This window comes from Pleurodeles waltl, chromosome 9 (genome assembly GCF_031143425.1).
Source record: "Pleurodeles waltl isolate 20211129_DDA chromosome 9, aPleWal1.hap1.20221129, whole genome shotgun sequence".
NCBI lineage: Eukaryota > Metazoa > Chordata > Amphibia > Caudata > Salamandridae > Pleurodeles > Pleurodeles waltl.
In genome coordinates this window covers 880,285,116-880,309,688 of record NC_090448.1, presented here as the reverse complement: position 1 = coordinate 880,309,688, position 24,573 = coordinate 880,285,116, and the positions used below count along the sequence as shown (strand labels likewise).

At 41.6% G+C, this 24,573-nt stretch overlaps 1 protein-coding gene across 1 annotated transcript in view; it reads left to right on the top strand.

The window, feature by feature from the left end:
• The window catches only part of TC2N (tandem C2 domains, nuclear), a 154,766-nt gene that overhangs the window by 78,278 nt on the left and 51,915 nt on the right, over positions 1 to 24,573 (top strand). The window contains exons 4-6 of the mRNA XM_069208193.1: positions 240 to 419; positions 12,757 to 12,845; positions 20,404 to 20,479. Of these exons, the coding sequence (XP_069064294.1) occupies positions 240 to 419; positions 12,757 to 12,845; positions 20,404 to 20,479 (345 nt within the window). The remainder of the gene's footprint in view (positions 1 to 239; positions 420 to 12,756; positions 12,846 to 20,403; positions 20,480 to 24,573) is intronic.

Sequence of the window (24,573 nt, the reverse complement as noted above, 5' to 3'; positions counted from 1 at the left end):
TTGCTATGGAAGTATATTTCTACTGAAATTCGCAGATTCATGTTCTGATTTTATTCCCTTTGCGATATTCAATGTCTGTATCACGTATCCTAAATTCCTGCTTCACAGCACCAAGAGTGTTGAGTCTTAACATTGCTTGGTCACACTTATTGTTTTAAAAAAAGCACTATTGTGTTGCTGAATATTCTTTAAATTACTTTGTATCTCTTAATGTCTAAACTCTGATCTTTTTCTTGAAGGTTCTGCAGTAGCTTCTTTTAGTGACAGAAAGGCAGAAATTTCCAGTATGTATCAGCACCAGCAAGCAACAAACTACAGTGACGTTGTGTACAATCCTACCTATCTTCTCCAGCATATCTCGCCAGACTTGACCAGGCGTGGCCCGCCCAACACAGACACAATGAGGTTATATGGATCAGGTAAGGCAATGGACTCGGCTAAGAATTGATCACATTTACAGATTTTACAACAGGGTCCCCTTACTTACCATCTTTTGGGCTCATAGAATTGATCTAATTCATTTCCAAGGTATCCCTGTCCATTCAAGTTCATTGTGGTTTTCCATTCTGTATGACAAATGCCCGCAAACACAGTCAACGTAATAGGGCAGTCCACGTAATCTGCTGGATTTTAGGCCAGACACACACATGAAAGGAAATGGTCAGTAAGTCGAAGTGATTTGTTGTAGAAATAATTCATGAATTTCAGTCACACATCAACCAGTTGAAATGTAGGGGCATATTTACTAAGGATTTCCATTGCCCTTGTGTGACGCAAGTCATCACAGGGCAACACAAGTCCTTAAATGGTATTTACTAAGCCACGCAAAGCCACCTCACTAGGGCCCCCCAGTGGACCACACTACCCCGAAACCCTCTCCATTTCGTCACTACGCACACTGGTCTTAGCAAGCAGGCAGGTGCTCCAGTGCAGGTGGTCTTGGTTTCCCTGGGTGATGTCCCCTCACCCAGCGGAAAGACTACTAGGCCTTTGCCCCCAGTCCTGGTCACAGGCAGAAGTCCTGTAGAGCTTCCCCTTCTCACACAGCCCATCTGGCTGCCTGGCAGATGACAAATCTTGGGGTCTCAACCTCCCCTTCTTATAGTCTATTTCCATACACCAAATGTGATTTAGGGTGTGAGTCTTTGAAGTTTTTTGTGGGGGCTTCTGTTTCTTTTGAAGTGTACACTTTTGTTTCTATTCTTTCCTCTTGAAAGGCTGTCTGTCACAGCAGAAAAGACCCCAGAGCCAATTGTCTCGCAACAATGCCCATGGGAGTGACTTACACCTGGATGTCAGCCACAGTGATAAATGCATCAAAAGGTTAATTCTGAGCTCCCAGCTTCACTCTTTATGATTCCCATATCAGCCCCATCTCTTTCCTGAGATGTGTACAGGTCCCTTCCTTTGATCAATCACTGAATCGAAGAGCAAACCTTTTCAAGTGTAAATGTTTTTTCTCCCTTCATCCAGTCCACAGGAATGCAGTAATACACAAATCTGTCTGTAGGGATTCCTCTGCTCATCATGTCTTCACCAGGACTGCTCTAGGTTTCTCAAAGTGCAACCCAAGGTCCTCATTATATAGCACCATTGCAGGCACACTTGTACTCAGTGTACGTTTACAGCACACATACTCTCTAGAACTGTTACTTCCATGCATTTTGCCACTACAGGCACACATATGTAAAGCACACACAGTTTCAATCTGTTTCAATCTGTGACACTGATGAGTTCTGTAGCATGTCTGTATTGTACCTGGATGTGCTATTTGCAACCACATACTCTGCCAGCACACACACATACTGCACAAGACTTCACCCTTCATGTATTGTATTTTTGTAAGCAGACATACACATACATTTCATTGCACATGAGGCACATCTTTCATGTAATGTGTTCCTCGCATGTATATATACACTCAGCACATGCATTAAACCCATATGTACTACACAGTACTGCTCTACCTCTTTACTGACTGTACCCTCCAGAGGCACACATACATTCAGCGCAGAGTCAGTACTCTGGCACTATGCAGCACTCTACATCTACCTGATGTAGGCCAAGCACACAGGTGACTTAAGCACACAGCAGCGGAACTTTAAAAAGGTGAGTGAACCTGTAGGCTTTACTTAAGTGATACAGGGTGAAAAGGACCTGTTCCGTCCTACTGATGACTACACGGTTTGCACATGTGCTGCTTAACTTTTGGTGAAGGTAGTAGCCTTCCATCACTATGAGGGTAGCACTTTGGGTGCCCCTCCTAGTCCACAAAAACTGCAATCCAGGAGATACTTCTATGTCATGGTGCACAAACGTTTGCCTCTGACATACACTCAGCATTAGGGGTCCAGGCAATAGTACTGTTGGTCACTCAGGGCAGGGGTACATGTCGCTTACCACACAGAGGGCTTTTCCATTCCTACAAATAGAACCCATCCTTGGCGTTTTTATAGCTTGTAAAAGTAACAAACTCAAGCCATGAATGAGTTTCTCTTTAGCAGTTGAAAAAATACATGTTTGGAACTTAAAAGCGAACCTGCTTCAGAGTGAAAAAATGGATGTCCAGGCTCAGAGATCAAACGTACATACTTAACATGATTTCAATTGACTTCTGTGGAACTGTAAGATGGGCCAGTATGGTATTACAACAGGTGTGTGTTATTAACTAACTTTGTAGGTAAAATCCCTCTGTCGTCCTATGTGATTGTTTAAGTCAAATTATTTTTAAACGGTTAGCATTAATCTTGAGGATCCAAGAGATGATTAAGGCACCTGAATTATATAGTGCAGTTTAGTAAATCAATGTTAACTTCAGGGTGAATGTCGGGACAGTGACTCTCACGCTGTTATTGAATTGAGTGTGCATCGCCTGTCCCGTCAGAGTGGTGTGTGATTGAGTAGACAGACAGGTGGATTTGGATCAGCGTTAGAAATGTGGAAAACCAAAGACACACTTGGGATCCCCCACCTTTCACTAGAAACCTGAATAAACAGTAATGTCATGTAAGAAAGACTACCTGTAAACGAATTGTTAACAGAAATCAAACATTTATTTACAATATCATAAACCTTAGTGAGTTACATGTTCATGCTGTTGTAACTGAAAGCCAAGCTTACTTTTCCTTCTCTAAATGCATGCAGAGGAAAATTCACTTTTTTAAAACTTTGCCTTCTTTTCAGCATTTTGACAGATCATAACATTTATATTAAGTACAATGAATTGGTCTTCATTCGGCATATGCTTTATTCAAGACCATTCACTCAACACATCTCTCTAAGTGGATATCAACTCCCTGTAGGAAATACAACATGTAAGAAGCCTTCTGTCCCAGAGGCCAGAGGTCAGTGTGCACCCAACCGAGAGGCCTATTCTTTGTGTAATCCGTTCCACTTTTAAAGATTAGGAGTTCTAATCCCTTGTAGTAGAGTTTGCCATAGTTGATTTGAATTGCATGTTGACACTCAAATCAGATCATTAGCCCAGACAGAAGTTGAGAGATGAGTGACGGATTTTGTTTGTTCTAGCAGTAATCCGAAAAGAACAATTGTTTGCAAATTCTCATAATTTTGCTGTGGTTTGGACTATTCCAAATTCTAAATTTTCAGAATGTTTTGGGGCAGCTTTTTGTAGAAAATGCTCTGAGAGATCTGTGTGTGATCCTGCTATAGAACCTAGCTAATGCATATTCATCAGTTGCTGATCCTTCCAAAGGCGAGCAATCAGGAGGGAATCAAGGCTGCACATTACATGCTGTTGTTAGTGCAGGTTGTGATGTAAGCAATAATGAGTTCCCAACTAGATTCCATAAACTTGGCATCTCTTGGTTTGCCAAACATCTGATCCATTGGCTCCGCAAATGTTCCAGAACTCAAGAGCCAGACCGTAAACTGAAAAGAAACCCTGGAACGTCATCTTGCTCCCCCTTTCTTTGTATTTATACATTATTTGGCATTGCTGCCCATCAGTTGCCCACCATCCCTTTGGACTACAACCAACATTACAGGGCTCTTATTTGGTGACCCAATGCACATAATTATCAAACAATGTACTGTTTTGCATATTGTAGTAGTGTGGCTTTCAGGATGCTCAAATATAATATAGTATACTGGTTATACTAAGTGTGTTTTTATTAATATGTTCACATATATTTGTGTATAATACTGTACTAGGAAAGTAAGAATTCACAAGAAATACCTCACTTATTGTGCAATAAATCACAAGCATACCTTTCGCTTGATTCCTCCACAAGACAGTGCAAACAGTACTCCCGAGTGGCGCGCATGCTTGCTAACAGGGAGTATGTTTCATCAAGGACACTGGCTTTCACCGGGCCCGACCTTAAGGACAGCTTGCATTACCTAAAAGACGTGCTACGATGTATTCTGTCTTGATTGCATATCTTTTCGGCGCTATTTCTAATTAGTACCCACTGAGTATGAAAAGTAATTCTCGATAATATTCTCTGCCCCATTTATATTTTGGCTGACGGAGGTATTGCAGTTAAGGCGACGGAGTAATTTACTCCATCGATTTAAATGCACCTCCATCCACCAAATCTTGAAATTACCGTCAATTCCTTAAAGCACTACTAGGAACCGCCAGAACAGTAGTTCCTGTCAATACTTTTTGCATTTTGGTGCGTGCCTCCTACATTATGAAGGAGGCTGGAACCAAACTGTTTTATTTTTTTATTTTCAAAAAGAAAATCCCGACACAGGATTTTTTCTTTTGACAATAAAATATAAACTGCCCTTTCGACATGGTAAGAGGGCATTCTTTGTTTATTACTGCCTCTTACCACCAGGGTTTGCCTGGGGGTGACTCGCAGTAAAACAAATAGCTATATGTTTGCCCAAAATAGAAATGCAGGTACTCTGCACCAGAGCACATGCTTGTTTCTGAGAAGTGGCGGTACTCTCCAATTCAAAGTATTACGGCCCATATTTATACTTTTTGACGCAAAACTGCGATAACGCAGTTTTGCGCCAAAAAAATTAGCGCCGGCTAACGCCATTCTGAAGCGCCATGCGGGTGCCGTATTTATTGAATGGCGTTAGCCGGCGTTAGCCGACCGGTGCTGCCTGGTGTGCGTGAAAAAAAACCACGTACACCAGGCAGCGCCGGCGTAGGGAAAAATGGCGTTTGGGCGTCCAAAAATGGGGCAAGTCAGGCTGAGGCAAAAAAATCGTCTTAACCCGATTTGCGCCATTTTTTGTTGCCGCCCAGACGCCATTAACATGACTCTTGTCTTAGCAAAGACAGGAGTCATGCCCCCTTGCCCAATGGCCATGCCCAGGGGACTTATGTCCCTTGGGCATGGTCATTGGGCACAGTGGCATGTAGGGGGGCACAAATCAGGCCCCCCTATGCCACAAATTTTTTTTAAAAAAAATACTTGCCACAACTTACCTTTTCTTTCCTGGGATGGGTCCCTCCATCCTTGGGTGTCCTCCTGGGGTGGGCAAGGGTGGCAGGGGGTGTCCCTGGGGGCTTGGGAGGGCACCTCTGGGCTCATTCTGAGCCCACAGGTCCCTTAACGCCTGCCCTGACCCAGGCGCTAAAATCCGGCGCAAATGCGGGTTTTTTAGTCCCGCCCACTCCCGGGCGTCATTTTTGCCCGGGAGTATAAATACGACGCATATGCATCGCAGTCATTTTTTAAGACGGGAACGCCTACCTTGCATATCATTAACGCAAGGAAGGTGTTCACGCAAAAAAATGACGCTAACTCCATGAACTTTGGCGCTAGACGCGTCTAACGCCAAAGTATAAATATAGAGTTAGTTTTGCGTCGAATTTGCGTCGAAAAAAACGACGCAAATTCGGCGCAAACGGAGTATAAATATGCCCCTACGTTCTCCTTCTCAAAATAAAAAAGTGCTGGTACTGAGTACCGGAATAGCCAATTCTTAGACGATCCTTAAACCGCTGGAACAGGAATCTCCCCCGTGGTCAGACTATGGTGCACATGCTTTCAAATGCGGCGGCCCGACCATAAAGTTACCAGTAAGCACACTCCGTCTCCGTTGTGAGGGATTATGTTCACTGCCAACATTTAAATCAGACCCTCTTTTATCTCTTGTCATGTTATTTACCTTGTTTACATTGCTGTAATTAATTTGCATTTATTCCACAGTAGGTGGGTTTCTGATTTAAAAAAAAACCTCCAATAACCTTGTCCATAGTGGTGCTCAAATAATGTTTCTACTACAGGCCTCTAATAATGCCAGAAGAGCATCATTAGAGGCAATCATTTGGAGACAAATTGGTACTGAATAAATGGAAAGTAATTACAGCAAATATCACAGCTGTGTGAGTCAGGGGAAGGGATGAGAGGAACCGTAGAAAACTGTCTGTTGTCTTTGGCGAGTGTATATTCATAATGTGGATCCCTTCCAGGTAAATTTGGTAGAGGTTCGCGACACACCTGCTCATATCAGCCCCACATGTGGACCCAATGGAGTGCTATCAGGTGTGACCAAGATTAAATTGGCAACACTCCTTAGTTTGTCTCAATGGCCTTCGGTCAGTGCTTACCTTGGCAAGTTTTTATTTGTTGTATCCCTATGAAAACGAGCGTTAATACCAACCAGCTCAGCGGTGCTCAGTTGTACCATTTATATCAACAAAAGAGGCATGAAAGATTGAGTAAATCTTCTTGGGACTCATAAGGGTTGCCACCTTTCTCAGAAAGACACCAGTTTAAATTTTGGTAGGCGAAAAATAATTTGAGTAAAATGCTGAGTAGCCTTTTGCATTACAGCAGTTATCCCTGTGTTTGCTTTAATAATCATTTGGAAATTATTTCAACAACTTCGAAATATTCGTAAGTGATTTCTTAATGTTTTTGCTGTTTCATGGAATATTTCAAAAAGAAGGAAATATCTGCAACCTCTGTGTCATGGTATCAGCAAGGGTATAGTGCACACCTGTCATTACTGTGGCCTCATAATGCCGTGGGGTATCTTGGCGGGATGTTCCCTTTGAGTGCGTCATTTCCATGCAGATCCAAGACTGAGCCTTCATGCAATGATGTGTTTTGAAACACCAGCACGCACGAGTATTATGGCCTTAGCTCACATTGTTAGTTACTGTATTTGTAAAGCACATTATTATGTTAATTAGTTGTGCTGGCACCGACAGGAAAGAATGGTAGGCAGTGAGTTAAATTAAAGACAAGCTACAGCTGTTGAAAAGGTAGGGTCTTCGATTGCTTACAAAAAGCTAGATGATTGGTTGCTTACAAAAAGCCAGTTGATTGGTTACTTGTCAAAGTTCAGGAATAAGATAATTCCAATGATTGACAGCAACATGAAAAGAGGACCGGCCTCCAGCACGGGAACAGCTGTGGGAATATTGAAGAAGCATGGCAGTGGGTTAGGGAAGCAATCTGGGGGTGCTGTGCCACCGAACCACTTAATTCATGTGTTTCCCTATTTTATAATGTGCCCTTCCTTTTGTTCCAAACCATATCGCATGGAGGGCGCGGTATTGCAGATGCTTTTGCACAAACCTGGAGCTTGCGCTGGTGTTTAACGAATCAACCCCATTCAATTTACAGGAACCCTTTGCTCTTTCTGCTGCGTGTATGCATTACAACATACTCGCAGATATTATGCAATCCGAGCTCAAGACAAGAAAGGCGCAGGTGATCCCTATAACGTCAAAGAAAGTGAGTCGACTCCCTTATGGCCGGCCCTACCCGCCTGCTGCACGTGGCATGGTTAGAACGAAACTGAACAGCTGTCAGACCTGCTTCTCCATATGATCTGAAGTCCTGCTGGCTTTTGTGTACATTCTAGTCTCGTGATAAAACGTCACCAGTATCTCTCAGTAATGCTGTTCGAACTGTTCTCCATCTGTGCTTGAATAACCTACTGAGCCGCTGGGACCCTTTATAAGTTCCACTCATTCATTCATTCATTCACTGAGTATATGCTTTTGAAGGCCATAACCAGCAGTTGCGGTATGTATTTATCCATGTGCTAAATGGTTGACAAATAGGCTCAAAGAAGTAATGGTAAAGTGTTAGTGCTTACTTCGTTAGCCGTCAGATGGGTCCTATGAAAGTCATTCAAAAATCTTGTACTCGGAGGGGAAGTGGAAGTTCCACGGTAGAGATGCCCTAGAGAGTTTGTGAATACCCACATACTTGGGAGGCGGTGGGAATTCAAAACATTTTCGGAGCCCATTCCCTCATACAAATTGTTTTGAAATTCACAAATGTTTTCCAAGGTACTTCCAGAATTGGTGCAGGTTACCAGAACTACCCTTGAAAACTTTTGGGACTTAAAAAAAAAAGAGTACATCTGCACCGAATCAAACGTCTAAACCCTGTAATGACCAGTAATTTTAGCAGGGAGGGAGGGGCCACATATGCATAGATACACACTCACACCCATGCATTCACACATGCGCGCGCGCACACACACACACACACACCCATTCATAACACTCACTCAAAATACATACATTCATTCATTCATACACACATGCACAAAACATCAACATACAAAACTTACCTTCACTGCAGCTCTCCGGTAGGGAAGCCTCAGATCCCAGGAGGGTTGCGACTGCTGCCTTCTCTTATTGGTAGACCTAAGGTCAGCCAATGACAGAAGGCGGCAGTCCCTCAATTGTCACAGAGTGGGATGGGAGTCAGTGAGTCTGCTGACCGCACCCCACTGTGTGACATGTGTCACTGATTGACACTCGGTCCAGGCCATTTCAGGGCTTAAAACTGAAGTGCCTAGGTCCGAGGCAAACAGTGATGCTCCCTCTTGCCACGAAGGGGAGAGCCTCGAGGCACTGTTGCCAGACTGTGGAAGTCACTCCCACAGGAATGTGAAATCCTCAGCCTGGAAAGTTCAGCTCAGGCAGCCAGTAACCTGCACATTTAGCACAGGACTAGCTCTTGGCTGCTTGACCTGAACAAGAAGAGTGTCCTCGAGCTGACCTTTTTTCAGCCTGAAAGACACTTTCTTTGATGGAAAAAGGTGGTGGGCCTCGCCCCTCAGCCCATATGGACAAGCTGCCATATCTATACAAAGGATGCACTTTTCCAATCTTTAGTTTATTTTTCTCTTGTTTTGAATCAAACTTATTGCTCTTTAAACCACTTTCTTCCATTAACATTAAAGACCTATAGTCAGGGCCGCAGGAATTTTGCAATTCTGCAGCCACTGCTTTTTTTTGCATATTTAAAGATTTGCTGCATTTACCACATAATTCATTATCTGCTGCATAATTTGCGGTATTATTTTACAAAAAAATAGTTCTTAGCTCAAATTGGTCAAAAGGTACTAAAAACGTGGTAACGTGTGTTCGCGCGCAGTGGAAAGCCCTTTGCAAAGGTTAACTTGTCATCTTTCAGTTGCTTATTTCTGCATCTGGTTGTTAAACTGGGGCTAATAAAGTGAAACTTTGCTCAGACAAAATTACCATGTGGAAACATTGTAAAATAATGATAAACTACTATAAAAAAGTGCCACATTAAACTGCATAATTTGCTTTTTTCTCGCTGCATAATTTTGTCAACACTGCTACATAATTTGGTGCCTCTTTGCCGTATAGTTCTATTCGCCCTTTCCATATTGCAGATAAGAGCGTAATTGCCTTTCGGCTTGTCCCACTGTTATAAGTGGGGTCTTTGGTTGGCAGTCAGGCTGCCCCCTGTCCAAGCAGGGACCCTCACTCTAGTCAGGGTAAGTCACACACAATCCAAATTATCCTGTGCCCATGCTCTGGGAGCTTGGCACTGAGCAGTCAGGCTTAACTTAGAAAGCAATGTGTAGTATTTGTGCAATAATCGTGCAATAACACAGTATAAGAACCACAAAAAATACACCACACAGGTTTAGAAAAATATAGAATATTTATCTGAGTAGAATAAGGTTAAAACAATCAAGATATGATAAATACAAGTTGAAATATCACTTTAGATAAATAGAATCTTTAATCCTGTGAAAGCAATAAGTGTCTCTTGCAAGCACAAATTACCTGGTTTGCGTCTAAATTATTCGCACGGCACCGCAGAGGCGGAGATGCGTGGAAAATGGGGAGATGTGTCTCGGTTTCTCTGGGCGCACACAGACGATGCTTCAATGCTTTTCCACACAGCAAGGGCTTTGCTTCGATTTCTGGTGCGCAGCCTTGGATCCTCTCTGGGTTGCGGGGTATTTGGAAGCCCCGGGGGCGATGTGGAGAAATCCTGGGCATGCAGGACAAAGTCACAGGAGCTGCTTCGATCCGGTGGGCGATGCGGGGAAATTTCTGTTGCACGGTAGGCGCTATGTCAATTCTTCTCACAGAAAGTCTGGCTGTGTCGTTCCAGCTCACGATGCGTCGATCCGGTGGGCCATGCGTCGAGGTTCCGGTCGCAATGCTGGCCCTGCGTCGATCTCCACTCTGGGAGCCAGGCTGCATCATTCCGGTTTGGTGATGCCGTAATGTTCTCACCGCTGTGCAGGCTGTGCGTCGATTCTGGCAGGCTGTGCATTGATTTTCGACACACAAGGAGGTCTTTGCAGAGATGAAGTCTTTTTGGCCCTGAGACTTTAGGAAACAGGAGCTCTATCCAAGCCCTTTGAGAGCACTTATCAGCAGAGCCAGAGGGCAGCAAGGCAGCAGGGCAACAGCAAGGAAGCAGTCCTTTACAGCAAAGCAGTCTGGTGAGTCCTTTGGGCAGCCAGGCAGCTTCTCAGCAGTTTGCAGGGCCTGGTTCAGAGTTCCTTTCCCAGTAGGTATCTTGTCAAGAAGTGCCTGAGTTGGTAGGGTCGAGGACCCAGTTTATATACCCAAATGTGCCTTTGAAGTGGAAAAGACTTCAAAGAGTGGCTTAGAAGTGCACAAGGTCCCCTTTCAGTACAATCCTGTCTGCCAGGGTCCCAATAGGGGGATTGGCAGTCCATTGTGTGAGGGCAGGCTACTGTCCTTTGAGATGTAAGTGTCAGGCCCACCACTCTCCCAGCCCAGGAAGACCCATTAAGTATGCAGATGTGTGCAGGTGTGACTGAGCATCCTGTGTTTGGGGCTGTCTGAATGAAATGCACAAGGGAGCTGTCAACTAACCCAGCCAGACGTGGATTGTAAGGCACAGAAGGATTTAAGTGCAGAGAAATGCTCACTTTCTAAAAGTGGCATTTCTCAAATAGTAATATTAAATCCAACTTCACCAGTCAGCAGGATTTCGTATTACCATTCTGGCCATACTAAATCTGACCCTGTGACGCCTTTCAGATCAGAATCTACAGCTCAAACAGTATATGAGGGTAGCCCTAATGTTAGCCTAAGAAAGGGGCAGGCCTCACAGCAATGAAAACCGAATTTAGGAGTTTTACTCTACCAGGACATATAACTACACAGGTATATGTCCTGCCTTTTACCTACATAGCACCCTGCCCTATTGGTTACCTAGGGCCTACTTTAGGGGTGACTTATATATAGAAAAAGGGGAGTTTAAGGCGTGGCAAGTATTTTAAATGCCAAGTCAAAGTGGCAGTGAAACTGCACACACAGGCCTTGCAGTGGCAGGCCTGAGACATGGGTAAGGGGCTACTTAGGTGGGTGGCACAATCAGTGCTGCAGGCCCACTAGTACCATTTAATCTACAGGCCCTGGGCACATGTAATGCACTTTACTGGGGACTTACAAGTAGATTAAATAAGCCAATTGGGTATGAACCAATGTCACCATGTTTTAAGGGCGAGAGCATTTGCGCTTTAGCACTGGTTAGCAGTGGTAAAGTGTGCAGAGTCCTAAAACCAGCAAAAACAGTGTCCAAAAAGTGGAGGGAGGCAGACAAAAAGGCTGTCAGGTCTAACACCCACCGTAAGTATCTGTGATGAAAAGCAAATCATTAGATAGTTAACCCCTTTTTCCACAGGAATTGATGGTTAACCCTCTGTCAAAAACGTTTGCACGTAACAGTCCTTAGTATGTTAAAAAAAAAACTAAGCGCAAAGTCCAACGTTTTTCCTAAGGAGCCTGATGCTGATATTGCATAATATTGGGGTTGCAGAATGCCAAGGCTGCTCAGTCTCTGTTCCTCTTTCATCCATCAACCAAACACTTCTTGTCTCTCTGTCTCACTCTTAAAGGTTATTTTTCATTTCAAATATTTATCTTTACTATTTTCCTCTCTTTATTTTTTCATTCTGTTTTTTTTTTTTTGCCTTTATCTATGTTGCTCTGAGCTAAAGCCTGAAAATGAAAAAATAAGTCCCAGTGCCAGAAAACGAGTGTTGATGCCCCCACTGGCACAAATTAAGCACTGCCCTATAGTAGTCAGCGCAAGTCCGTGAATGGAGAAACTTGGCCATATTCTGCTAGGAGCCTCCTGGCACATATGTCCAGCTTCTAATGTTTGGCATTGTCTTTTATGACCTCTGTTGGGAGAAGAACGCTATATTGGGTTAGCTTGCAAATACTCTGCGATAGCAGGACTGGTGATAGCTCCTAACGAGTTTTGGGTACGACCTGGCTCTATGTAGTCTGCTCTGTAACTCTCCTGCAACTATGAACCCTTCTTGATATAGGGAATCATAACATATCACAGGTTAGTTATTATATGATAGCGTTGCACAGAATGTGATATCACTGTGCAGCATACAATGCCCTTGAGTCACACACACCATAGAATCCCATACTCGTTGGCAAGACGTTGTGCCTGGATTGTTTGCTGTTTCAAGGTAGAACATATTAAATTATTATTTTGAATTCACAAGTGAACAATTCATTTTTTTCCTGTGCAGTTTGTGATTTAAGGAGCCACAGAGTCATCCCTTCTCCAGAGCTGAGCAGTTCTATGTTAGACCTGGCAACTCCACTGAAAAACATCCAGGTGAGTTTTTGATTAGTTACTGGACACACCCATGTCTCATCTTTTTTCCATATTGTGTACAGATGTTTGCAATCATTTCCGATTGCAAATAGGAGGGAGACTGAAGGATTCATCACCCTTTTTTATTTGTGATTCGCAAAGGTATACAAAGACTGATTAGTTATTGACCACTGAGTTGAGGTGGTAACTGTTCGCAAAGCAGAAGCTGTCCAGTGGACAGATCCACATTGTGAATCATTGTGGTGGCCTTAGGAGGGCAGACAATGGCCCAGAGGACCTCTGCATGCTCCTCCCGATGTCTTCCTTACTTGGAAACCTTTTTCTTTTTTTAAGCGCCCATGTCCCATTAATATCAGTGATCCTTTAAATCAGTGGATCCATGCCCTCCACACCTAAAAGTAAACTCAACACTTGTTAACAATGGCGGAGAAGGGTAAAGAGGAGTGAAGAAAATATCTCTAAGATTTCTTCTTCATTCCTCAGAAAGATACCGCTGTCTGACCGTGAGCATCCAATCTATTTTAAGGAGAAACATTTCCACTCTTGCTTCTTCTCAAAACCTTTAGGGAAAGTCGTGGATGCTCTTTTAAGAATGTAAATTAAGTGATATAAATAAAGTGATGTTTTGAAAGAAAAATTTATCAGAATGCTAACCTGTCCTTTGTATATGCTAGTTTGTCAGTCACTGTTGCATGTTCAAATTGGCAAACTCTCCCTAGATTCGAAGATCCTCTTTTGGGAGAGGGAAACAAAGAATTCCTCTTTAAGAAGTTTAACGTCTAGCCACGATGTCAGAAATATTGCAAACAATATAAAAATTGACAAATATTTTCATTAGAGCTGGAATCTCAGCTATCTGTGACGTCTCAGACAAAGGGCTGCATTTAGATATTGGTGAACGTGTTACTCCTTCACAACGGTGACGTGTATCCCATCCGCTTATAGCTAAACCCAATAGGACATAATGGGATTTAGATTTTGGGGGATGGAAAATCCGTCACCGTTGTGATGGAGTAACCCATCCGCCAATATCTAAATCAGGCCCATAGTGTTAGAATTTTTCGAGACATTATGAGAATTATTAGATGTTTACATTAGAGCCGGAATCTTCACTATCCTTTGAGTGGTAACAGATATTCTAGTTCTGTGATATCAACTGCTGGTCCACAAATTCTGGAGCCGTACCGAATTTTCAAGCTGTTCACATATGAAAAATGTGCATTACATCATTTACATAGCCAGTGGTTATTCATATGAAATGGAATGATTCTGACTCTCATCCATCTCACTTAATAATATATTAAGACTGGTGAGCCCAAAGGTGTACTTAAATAATCGATGGTGCAAGTCTGATATGCAGAAATATTCCATATTTTAATCATAATATATAACAATGCACATTTTCTTTATGAGCTCTCAATTCACACATCTCCAAAAATCCTCAAATATTTTAAACACTAAATTATCGGGATTGTGGTGTACATGTTAAAAAAACAAAACGTTTGTTGATATTCAAAATGATTTGTACGCATTACATTTCTTTAATTTACAGCAATGTCACAGTGTAGGATCTTCTACATTTTTGTTGATGCATCATTTAGACCAGTGGTTCCCAACCTTTTGACTTCTGTGGACCCCCACTTTACCAGTACTGGAACCCGGGGACCCCCACTGAACCAATATTGGAATCCGGGGACCCCCCCAATGAGTCATTATTAAAAGCCGGGGACCTTATCTGTTAATATTATTACATTTTCTAAGCTATCACGGACCCCCCTGAGGAGGCTTGGTGGACCCCCAGAGGTTCCCGGACCACAGTTTGGGAACCACAGATTTAGACAACAACATTTCATCCCATTAGCCTTCTTCAGGACAGCTTTGATTCAATATAATTTCTGTTTTATGTACTGGTATATTTCTTAAACAAGTCCAATCATCTAACTACTAATAAAGTTATATTCCCAGACCCATATAAGAATTTCATGCATGTACAGGTTAATTTTAACAATAACGTTAATACCATGGTGGTTGTTTAAACAGCACACCACCATAAATCTATCTAAATGTTCTTAAAAATGTATTTGTCTAATATTATTACACATACTAACTTGCCTTGTATATCTATCTCTAAAAAAAAATAAACAGAGAAAGACAGAAACATGGGATAAGAGACCTCAAGAGAGGAGCACATTGTATAGCAGAGACTCTTTCAAGTCATTAAAACACGTTCTGAAACTAGCTAAATACTCTATTGTTGTCATATTCAGGGGCTCACTTGCACGTTTTTACCTATCTAGGAATACCTTTCTTGAATACAAGTGAAAAATCCAATGCCTTTGCCTTCAGCCTAAATCAAAAGGACGATAGAATGATGTTTATATACAACATGATATCCCCTTTTTTCAAATTACTAATGGCGGATAAAGCAATAATAAATAAAATGGAATACCTACTACATGGCCAGGTTCTCATTTAGTGCATATCGTATTTCTTTCTTTCCAAAATGTTCAATTCTCAATAATTCTCTGACAAATGGACCACAAACATCAAATCTATAACAGAAAGCCACACAACATTTAGAAGTTCTCTAGTGTTACGATTAGGCATATCGGGTTCACCAGATAAGACTCCTCAACTTAATATTTTCTTTCACATCTCAAATGGCACCTGTGATAATTTAAAGGAGATTCCTTCCTCAGGAACAAGAGCAAAATTCTGTATTTTAATCTCAGATTCTGAAACGTGTCAGAGGGCCTTGACATTAGTATATAGGTCAAAGGGCACTTTTCTAAATGGAGCCACTCTTCACCAGTGGGAGAAGTATTCACTGTTCCAGCCGAAGCTTGGATTCCTAAGGTATGGCATTAGCACAAGCAGTGAAAGGATGCCAAGACGTTTATATCCAAGACGACAGATACATGCTGCTTGATAATGCCAGTGTCTTTCCCCTTCTGTTGTTTCTGGACCGATATGCAAGGCAAAGTTGCTGACATCTTAGGCTACTGCATGGCCAGCCTGGGATATTGGATGCCATGTCTTGAAAATATTCCAGCCAACTTTACATTTGAAATGGCAGCCCTCTTAGAATTATTCTACACTCTATAGAGAAAAAAAGATTATTCTTCTTCATGTCTTTTCGTTCGATTAGGTAGGGAAATACATTTTTTGATACATACTGTCCTTTCTGAAAAAGTCAGTGATTAGATTGTTGAGAAGTTTTCAAATATGGAGAAAATGTGTGCTATGTGTCATAACGTCAAAATGTCATCAAACATTCTGACCATCTTTACATTCAAGATGGCAGCCATCTTTAACGTCCTGAACTCTTTGTAAAGGAGAAGGATTCTCATTTGTCTTTTCATCTGCTTTGACTTCTTTTGTTTGTATTGGAAAAGTGGTTAGATTTATCCCCTTTTGCATTAGTGAGATAATCTTATATGCTTGAGCAATTCTTCTCCACCTTAAAAAATGAGCTGAGAAGACCATTGTCACTCCAAGGGTGGCTACTCAGATAATGCAATAGTATATTTTAATCAATAGGTTTTGTATACATACGTGTAATCAACTTCCCATTTTCATGTTCAATCCATATGCCCCAAAAAAATGCTATAGTCAGAAAGTTACAGCTGATATCTAATGTTATGGTGACTTCCACTGAGACAATCAATATGTCTTCAGACTTTCAACTTCTTTTTCCAAGGTACATTTGTTTACAGTGCATCTATATTGTGTCACCAGCCTCTAATTTTTCATCCATCTTTGTTGCATCTCATACACAGGAAGGAGCGCTCATAACTATTGGCTTCAGGAAAAAAGTCCAGGAATGGTGAAAGACGTTTTGTCAATCAGTTTATACTTGCCACACTGGGTCTTTAAGAGTGCTTTTCTAAGATTTCACGTATCCTAGGAAAGCTGTCGACAACCAGTTTACTGGGAAATCTACTGTTTAAAAATCCATATTATTTTTCAGAGATTCACTCTTTTTCTAAGGCTGTCTTAGTCACCTTTTAATCTCTTCTTTTAGATGTAACTTGACATCTGTTCTGTCTCACCACGTTTACAACTACTTTTCTTCACATAGTTCTCAGCATTCATCAAAATAACACCCCCACCCATATCAGCCAGTTTTATGACCAGATTTTCTCTTGACTTTAGTGGTCCCAAAACATTATTCTGTTCCTGTGATGTATTAAACAACAATTTTTCAAGTCTTTTTAAAACTTCAAATTAACCTATTATCAGCTTCTCAGATCTCAAATTATTAGCTCACATGGTCATGAGCAGTGATAGATCTTGAGGGTGGATGCAATTCGGTGATGGAATTATCCTCTCTCTACAAAATTGTAATCTAACGTTTCTAAACAATATATGTTGAATGTAAACAATGAATGCCCTACCTTAACTCAAACTTAATAAGGCTTCTTTTAAAGGCAACTTGTTATAGAGCTCTGAGAATATAATCCTAATACTAGTTTGATGTTTTGATATGTTTAGGAAATATACACATTTTTAGAATTGAAATTATAGAGAATTGCAACTGTTGTGAAGAAGGCTAACACAAAGGAATTTTGTAGCAGAAATCCTACATCGATATCCATATATTGATATAAATAGAATATACTGTATTGTGGTGCAATGATGGATGATTCGGGCCTTGAATCAATTTTCATCGTGTCATCAAGGAAAAACAATATGTTTTAACCCCAGCAGTAGCATTGGCCTTCCATCCAGTTGGCCCTGAACCTCGAGATAAGGGCTTTAGTCCACTAAATATACATGGCTGCTGTTTGTTTGTCAAGTACCAACTATGTTAAGGCAGACTTCCTCCTCCCTACTTCGCGGCATCCCATATATGTGAGAGATTGACACCCAAGATGTCTCCTGCATATTAACATCTGTGCCTTGACCTAAGCTTCTTCACTATGCATCTCAGGTAAACTTAGGGCAGTTCCTCCGGTATGGGTCATTACATTTCCTACATGCCTTTATGCTTCAGTTATTTATTGCCCCTTAACACCACACACATGGAGCAGGGCTTACCTCTGGCTCATGATTGCCCCCAAATGGGCAAGACAATGCCATTTACCAGCTCTCCTGACTTTGGGCAAGGGCCAGTCTTGAACATAAATTACAGTCGGCTGCCAAAGCAGAGGGGAAGTCAAGATAATGCAGTGAAGTTACGGACATCAATTGAGAGTAGACAACATACGTGCCTTGAAGCTCACCACTATTTTTATTAATGCACTTTAGAAATTAAAACGAAACTAACAGATCTGTCTACTCATGGCTGGTGCTGTCTTACTTCCCCTCAGGTTAGGGTTTCACAAATGGAAAAGCAGAATGTAAAACCAGGGTCTAAGATTCCTGTTTGCTTCTTGTAATTTACTCATTTTGCCCTTCATCTAGGCTCTTGAATATGACAAGTGGGTAATCCTATGATGTCACCAGGGAGCAAAGTAGGAATCATGTTAGTTCAGTTAGCCTGACATTTTGGTGAATTGAGGTTTTGATTAAAATTTCAATAGGAGACTGTTCATGCTGTAGTGACATCACGTTAATAGATGTTAAACTATACTCATATTGCAATATAGAGCTTCCCTAGCAGTATTTTTTTTATCAGATTGGGAACATTTCCTAATGCCTTGATATCACACTGAAAACTAGGAGTGCTAGTCTTTGTGCAGTGATGCCACAATGTCTTTCCTGCATTACACTGAGCGCTCCTCCCACCTCTATTGGCATCACGCAGGATGATGATGTTCTACCCCCAGTGGCATCGCAATGAGTGAAACCGGTGCTCTGGTGACATCACACAGGGACAACTGACCTTCCTGCAGTGACCCCACACTGCAAGTGTCTCTGCTGAAATGACACCCAAATGGACCGCAATCATAAATATTGACAAATAAAAATAAAAGTGATTGCAATACACTGACATAGATTTACCCATAGCCCCCTCCTCAGCACTTTAAGAAAACCCAACTTTAGCCCATACCCACACCCCACCCATTGGGAATATCACAGGCAGGTGGAAACGCATGACATGACAAGTGGCAGAAAGAAAATGCTATTAACAATGCAAATCTGCAAAATGGGCCATCCGGGACATATGCACAATAAGGAACTTTGCTTCATTCTTGTATGGGGAAATTACATGACAAAGCATGCGTAGGCATTTTCCACGTGATGCCGCTTTCAGTCTAATTTTGAGATGAACACAACAAAAGTATTTAATAATTCCATATACGTTAATAGTACCTGCCACCCACACAGAGCACACGTCCCAAAAAAAAGAAGTGGGAGGGATTTATCAACGTAGTCAGTTTGCAAGTGACATCACGGTGCCTGGCATCACAGTCTGTTACATCACAGTATGTGACATCACATGTAGCATCACAACCCACAACCTCAAGGAAGTGATGTTGCAAGAAGTGATGTAACAAGCAGTGACATCGGATCTTAAGATTTCACACATATGTTTAGCAGATCTATCATGAGTAAATTTTTGTGAATTACAATTTATAACAACTGAGATTTTGCATTGGGTTGTGCCAAAAATGTCACGCAACCCCAACACAAAATCTGGGTGTCAACATATACATTTATTTTTTAAATCCCTGCCACAAAGAAATTGGCAACCAGGAGAAACTTGGCAATACATCTGTCGGCTCAATTGGTTACAAAGTCACCATTTTAAAATATTTTATGGGATTAAAACACCTGCTGCAGAAATCCTTGTGTGCAGTGTAAATCTCAGGGAATAGTAACAAGGGTAAGATAACTCTGGAGTTTAACGTATTGGCTGAAGAGATTTGTGTTTTGCCTCGTCCCAGTTTTAAATCAAAGTATCATAAAGGGATACTATGTCTCCTGCAAAGCACATCGTGTAGCACGTAGATGACAGATTTGTATTTTATAGAAGTGGGTAAGTAAGTTACTGTTGTTAACACAGAGATCCTATTGTTAATTGCAGTTCATAAATTGAAATCCTGCACAATGAGCTATGAAGAACACGTAACTCTTACATCTTATAACTTTCACTGCCTTATTAAACATCCTGTATATTGATTTACCCACAAATGATTTATTGTCAAACTATAATGTGTACGTGTGACACCCTGCTTTGGAATGGGTAGTGAAAAAGTGCTATAAAAGAAAAATATATTTTCAAAAATATTGTCCATAAACACCCCTCTGTCACCCAGTTGTTTCCTGTTGCTTATCTTAGTATATTTTCTACAGCACAATTAGGTATATCTGTGCCAAGTAAACTTGCAGAAGGTGACCAGTCTTGTAGAAACATATCACACAGGGCATTGATGTATAAACAATGAGTCATAACTTTTAATAATCATATCCTTAAGACAGGCTTGTATGGTTTCCAAAGGGTGTGTACAATACATCTGTATTACGTTGGTCCACAGTTATCGCAATCAACTCCTATGTGAAGCAGGGTTTCTGACACACCGGTGCAAGGTGAGGCCGGACACTGCCTTTGCATTGCATTGTTCATCCTGGGATGTGTTGAGCACTGACTAACTAGGAGTTTACTTTTCAGAGATATGACTCTGCGTCCAGTGTACCAAGCAGTACCTCCTCCAGGAAGGACTCGCAGGGCAGTAACCGAAGCCTCGGTAAGTCTTCTGCTTCTTTAAGAGCTGTGCCAGTTCTAGATCAATGGAGGTGGTTTCAAAGTGGAAGCAACACAGTTTCAATAAAAAACTAAAATAACTGACCCACCTAGCAGGGCTTCGGAAGTTTTAAACCACCGAGAAGCTTTGTCTTCCCTTTTACAGATTATTCTCAGTGATCAGTGGGGCTGGGGTTTCCAGAAGGTATTTCAAGGACTGCTTTCCCAGGGTACTAAGGATAAGATGCTTACATTATGTCCTACACACAGCAGTGCTGCTGAATTAATGCAAAGCACCAATTTATCTGCTTTACTAAGATTATCTCCTAATAGGACGGGTGTCTGCAATTAAAGGGACTCATGGTCTCTATATCCCTTTGTATGTTCCATGCATCTCCACCACAGGGGATCCGCAGATGTCCAGGTGGGTGAGACATGAAGCCATATATAATTAACATCATGGAGCCTTGAGGTGTACAGGGCTATGTGCAGCACAAGGAAATTAGACAGATGAAACCGCGGGGGGCATTATTCAGATTACTGTTGAATGTAAGTGTGTGTGTGATTCTATTTACCGGAGACACAAGATTCCCACTTTCTTGGGATCTATGGTCTGACGTTTTGCACAACTCACATTTCACAGGGCCACCCACTGCCACTGTTACCACAGAGCTGAATTAGAAAGTAGCATCTCTCAGTATTGTAAGACGTCCTGGGCAGCTGTAATAGTTTGAACAAGGTGAAAAAGTCCAATTTGCTAAGACCACATATCTATTTCTATAACAGGAAGTGCATGTTGGTGTGTCAGGTCCCACTGTTTCAATATGCATTGAATCACATGTTTTATGGCTTTTGACCTGTGCGGTGAGCTTTAATGAGGCATTTGGGGTTTGGACAATTTTGATATAAACGACCAGCAGATCCTACCTAAGAAATACTTCCTTGGTGAGTAGGGCTACGTAGAGGATATGTGTAAACCCAATATTTCTCGTCCTGTAGCTTTCCTAGGAGCAGTTGTTAAGAGAGAACCCCTTCTGGTAGGCGAATTGTTGACTGAACTCAACTATTCGGCCAGGTTTAAAGGATCATGTAAAAATTACAGGATCAAATGGACATCTTTGATATGATAATATCCCCGTCCTTAAATGTGAACTATCCATAACAGTTTAGTTGCAAAGGATTGCTAATTTCGGCTGTTGTGCAATTTGAGCTAGAAATCCCGGAACCTGCAAGTAACACCTTTCAACCCTTCCAGGCTCTGGTCTTTAAATTGTTCGAAGCGTTCCTCGAGCTGTAGCCTTGGGTGGGAACGTGAACAGGTGCATTTGAGAGGTAAAAAGGTCCCGTTATAGGGAAAATCTTATTAGTTATTTAGAGGTTTCCAGATGTAGCTATGCAAAGCAATCTGTTTTACTTTGGTTCATATTTTGGTCGGTGTAACAACATGTTAACGCTTTGCTATTGTGACTGCTCTTTTCTCTTGCTCCCTAACTCCACACCACTTTCTTCTATCCTCTTTCTTTTCACTGTCCCTCTTCACCCACCCTTTCTTTTCTTGCATCTTTCCATTCCATTTGTCTCAATGTGTACACGTTTCTTCATACGTGTATTTCATATACTTTGAATGATTTGTTTTGTATCTTTGCTAAGTACCTGTGTCCTACAACCCGGCAGCCAAAGGATCCTTTGGTATATTGGGAAAGATTTGGAATATGACTGAAAATCTGATAAGTTAGTACGGTATCAGAATATCATTGCCTACGTTTTGTGTAAAATAAAAAAAAGAATCCTAAATACCATTTAGAAAAATAATGCCTCATTGGAGTTCATATTGGAAAATGTACACCCGATGGAGCAACATTTTCGTAACCAACATTCAGGCATGGATATTTTGGAGAGACAGTATTTATGTAATGGTATTATAAAATACAACTGATAGGCCCATATTGAATTTGGAGGCCAGTGCAACTAAATGAAAGGCAAAAGCACCGAGGAGTAGGAATTGTAAGTAGAACCAACGTATAGAAATTGTGTGAGGAAGTCGTGATCCTGACCGACTCCAATCAATTCCAAGCAACAACTGGGACGTTAGCATCTGGAATGTATCCTTTTCGTGTTTGTATTCACTGCTCTTCTATAGGTTTGCACCACAGAGTATTTTCGATTGAGTGTCAGCTTTCATAGAGGAGAGATGGGGCAAAAAGAATTGAAGGAAAACTAATGGGTAACTGGACAATCCTGTCACATTCCCCAGTCTAGCGGAGAGTAGGGAAGATTAAACGGTCAATACAGACTGAGGTCTGTGGGTTTAGAGAGAATGAGTCACATCAGTGAAGTCACCACTAAAGTTCATCAACTTTGTGGTACTAAATAGGCTAAAGGCCCTCTCTACGTCAAGCAGAGAAATACCAGAGTCCACTGGAAAACTCTGCACATTTACTAATACATTACAGACACATAGGGGGTTATTACAACTTTGGAGGAGGTGTTAATCCGTCCCAAAAGAGACGGAAAAGTGACGGATATACCACCAGCAGTATTACGAGTCCCATAGGATATAATGGACTCGTAATACGGCTGGTGGTATATCCTTCACTTTACCGTCACTTTTGGGACGGATTAACACCTCCTCCAAAGTTGTAATAACCCCCAGAGTGTGTACTTATACAAGAGATTCTCCACAAGAAAACTGGAGTTGTTGGAATGGAAAGCCAATTGTGTGACTGCCACCAGTCTGCTGGGCAGAAACACTCAGTGAATATTTTGTAAAGTGGGTTAGCTAAAGACTTGGTCTACAATTGATTATTTGATGGAATCCCTCTGTGATATGGGGATTCTAACTATCACCAGCTCTCTACGCCCTGAGCCATTTTAGGAAATTGATGGATAGTTTGATGTACTAGAGGACCCAGATAATCATCAAACGAATTGTAGATGCCTAAAAACAAAATATTGAGCACTTTTTGGTAACCCTGTAGATTCCATTAATCTTCTTACACGCTTCCTCCTTCTGCCTCTTGTTCAAGTTGCCTTTTCCTGCATTCCCAGGGTAAACGAAATACTCTTCCTGGAACTCCTTGCCTAGAGATGAAATGGTGCCTTTATGCAATCAGGAATTCACAAAGGTCTGCTGGCCAGACAAATGGGACGGACAGGCAGGAAATCATCTGGCTTACCTCTTGCAGCTTCTTTAAAACCCACGTATTGGAGTAACTAACCTGAGGGAATACTAAACTGAACCTTATCTGTCTAAATGCCCTGAACCTAGCCCTTCATATTCCATGCCCAATTAAATTAATCCTTTTGGCATTCCATTCCATTAGTTCAGTGTCTCCGGGTCATATTCCCTATCCTACACCCTGCACACTTCAGATTAACTTTGCCATTCTGCCTTTCTGTCCAAGTCTCTGAAAATGATATCTTCAGACTACAGATGTTAACAATATAATCTAAAAATAATGCAGACTGAATTCCAGCCGTGGTGCAACATAATATCTCGAAGGCCGTGCCGTACTCTCTCTGGGTTATAAAGGAATGTAAGTGTAGGCCCAGCACACCGGGCCTCGCCTTGACCTTCACTAAGTTGGAAAACCTTGAGTCTAATTTCTTGAAAAAAAGGCCCACCAGTATATAGAGGAAAGCTTTGGAACAAATAGATATGTCAAAGCAAAATTATCTCTTTACAAATAACTACTCTAACATCAATGAAGTCTCCACATTCACAGAATGGAGTGTCTCATGTCAAATTTGACTGTTACAGAGGATGATCCACCTCATTAGCAAGCAAGGATGAAGAACCTTGGGTGAAAGGCACAACCCTTTCTAGTTCACCTCTAAATCTCAGGACTCGTTGATCACCCTTCTCTCCTAACATGTTCTTTGGAACAGGACAATAGTTTCCTGATCTGACATAAGAGTTTCAAAATAGAGATCATTGCCTTAATACTCAGCACATAACTTCAGCTCAACAGAATCAAAAACCTTCTCTGCACCCAAAGATGCCAATACTAACTCTACATTGTACCTCTGGGACTGATCCATTACACAGAACAGGCACCAGAATTTGTACCCATTTTGAACAACATGAACCAGCATAGA